Source organism: Penaeus vannamei, chromosome 5 (genome assembly GCF_042767895.1).
Source record: "Penaeus vannamei isolate JL-2024 chromosome 5, ASM4276789v1, whole genome shotgun sequence".
Lineage (NCBI taxonomy): Eukaryota > Metazoa > Arthropoda > Malacostraca > Decapoda > Penaeidae > Penaeus > Penaeus vannamei.
In genome coordinates, this window is record NC_091553.1 from 47291416 (window position 1) to 47292686 (window position 1271).

At 41.0% G+C, this 1271-nt stretch overlaps 1 protein-coding gene across 1 annotated transcript in view; it reads right to left on the minus strand.

Moving 5' to 3' along the window:
- Positions 1 to 892: 892 nt before the first annotated feature.
- LOC113812560 (uncharacterized) overlaps positions 893 to 1271 on the minus strand; it is a 4801-nt gene continuing 4422 nt past the window's right edge. Inside the window, exons 6-7 of the mRNA XM_070121669.1 lie at positions 1019 to 1113; positions 893 to 922 (exon numbers count right to left, since the gene is read on the minus strand). Of these exons, the coding sequence (XP_069977770.1) occupies positions 893 to 922; positions 1019 to 1113 (125 nt within the window). The remainder of the gene's footprint in view (positions 923 to 1018; positions 1114 to 1271) is intronic.

The following is a 1271-nucleotide window of genomic DNA, read 5'->3' on the forward strand; positions in this document are numbered from 1 at the left end:
TGACATCGAGAACTTATTCACGTGGAGTTGTACATGGAAAGTGGAATTCAATACCAATAAATGCCACGTAGTCAGGTTTGGAGAAAGTAAAAATCGCCCACTATTCCAATATAAATTAGGGGACGCAGTATTAGACACAGCTGACAGGGAAAAAGATCTTGGGATAATCATAAATAGAAACCTAAACCCAAATGATCATATAGATGAAAAGGTCCACAAAATGCTAGGACTGATTGCCAACATGAACAGGGCATTCGTGTATATGGACGAAGATATGGTAAAGAAGGTCATTATAGCAATCATAAGACCAAGTCTCGAGTACGGTGCAGTGGTATGGAGTCCACACTTAAAAAAGGATATTGACAAACTGGAAAGAGTTCAAAGAGCGGCGACAAGATGGGCTCCTACCCTAAGAGATCTGAGTTACGAAGACAGACTACAGAAATTAGGACTTACTACATTGGAAGAAAGGAGGAAATGGGGGGACATGATTATGCTGTTCAACTGCATTACAGGAAGACCGAAGATAGATAAAGAGGACTTTTTAATCTTGAACACAAGTAGGACGAAAGGACACAACAAAAAGTTGAAAGTAAAAAGAGGTGATAAAGTCAAAAAATTTAGTTTCACAAACAGAACAATTGAAGCATGGAACAGTCTCCCCAAAAACGTAGTGTATGCCAAAAATGTGCATTAATTAAAAAAGTTATACAATTTAAATATAGCAGACGGGACTGCTTGAGCTTAGCTCTTCTCCCGTATTGAAACAACTAGTTAAGAACACACACACACACACACATATATATATAAGCAGCATTAAGGCCGTTCCTGTTGAGTCAGCGAGTTTCAAAACAAAGACAGAACGACCAGGTAAAGGTCAGGGGGAAGGCTTTTAGAAGTCCAACAAAGGATTTAAAAGAAGCTGAAAGAATGGAAATAGGCACATATCTTTATACCCGGTGCAAATGTGTAGTACATTTACTTGACATACGAGAGAGGGAAGGGAAGAAGGACTTACTATAGCGTAGGGAATGTTCGTACTCCCGTCTGACCACACGGGCGGCGCAAAGGCTCTGTGCAGGAGTGGCACCCAAGCTCCCCCCAGGAACAGCTCTGTGGAGGAACGTGACTATTTGACTTCTTGTAAAAAGGAGAGAGAGAGAGAGAGAGAGAGAGAGAGAGAGAGAGAGAGAGAGAGAGAGAGAGAGAGAGAGAAAGAGAAAGAGAGAGAAAAAAAACATCTAGGAATGCCATTGTCACAGGCAAATACA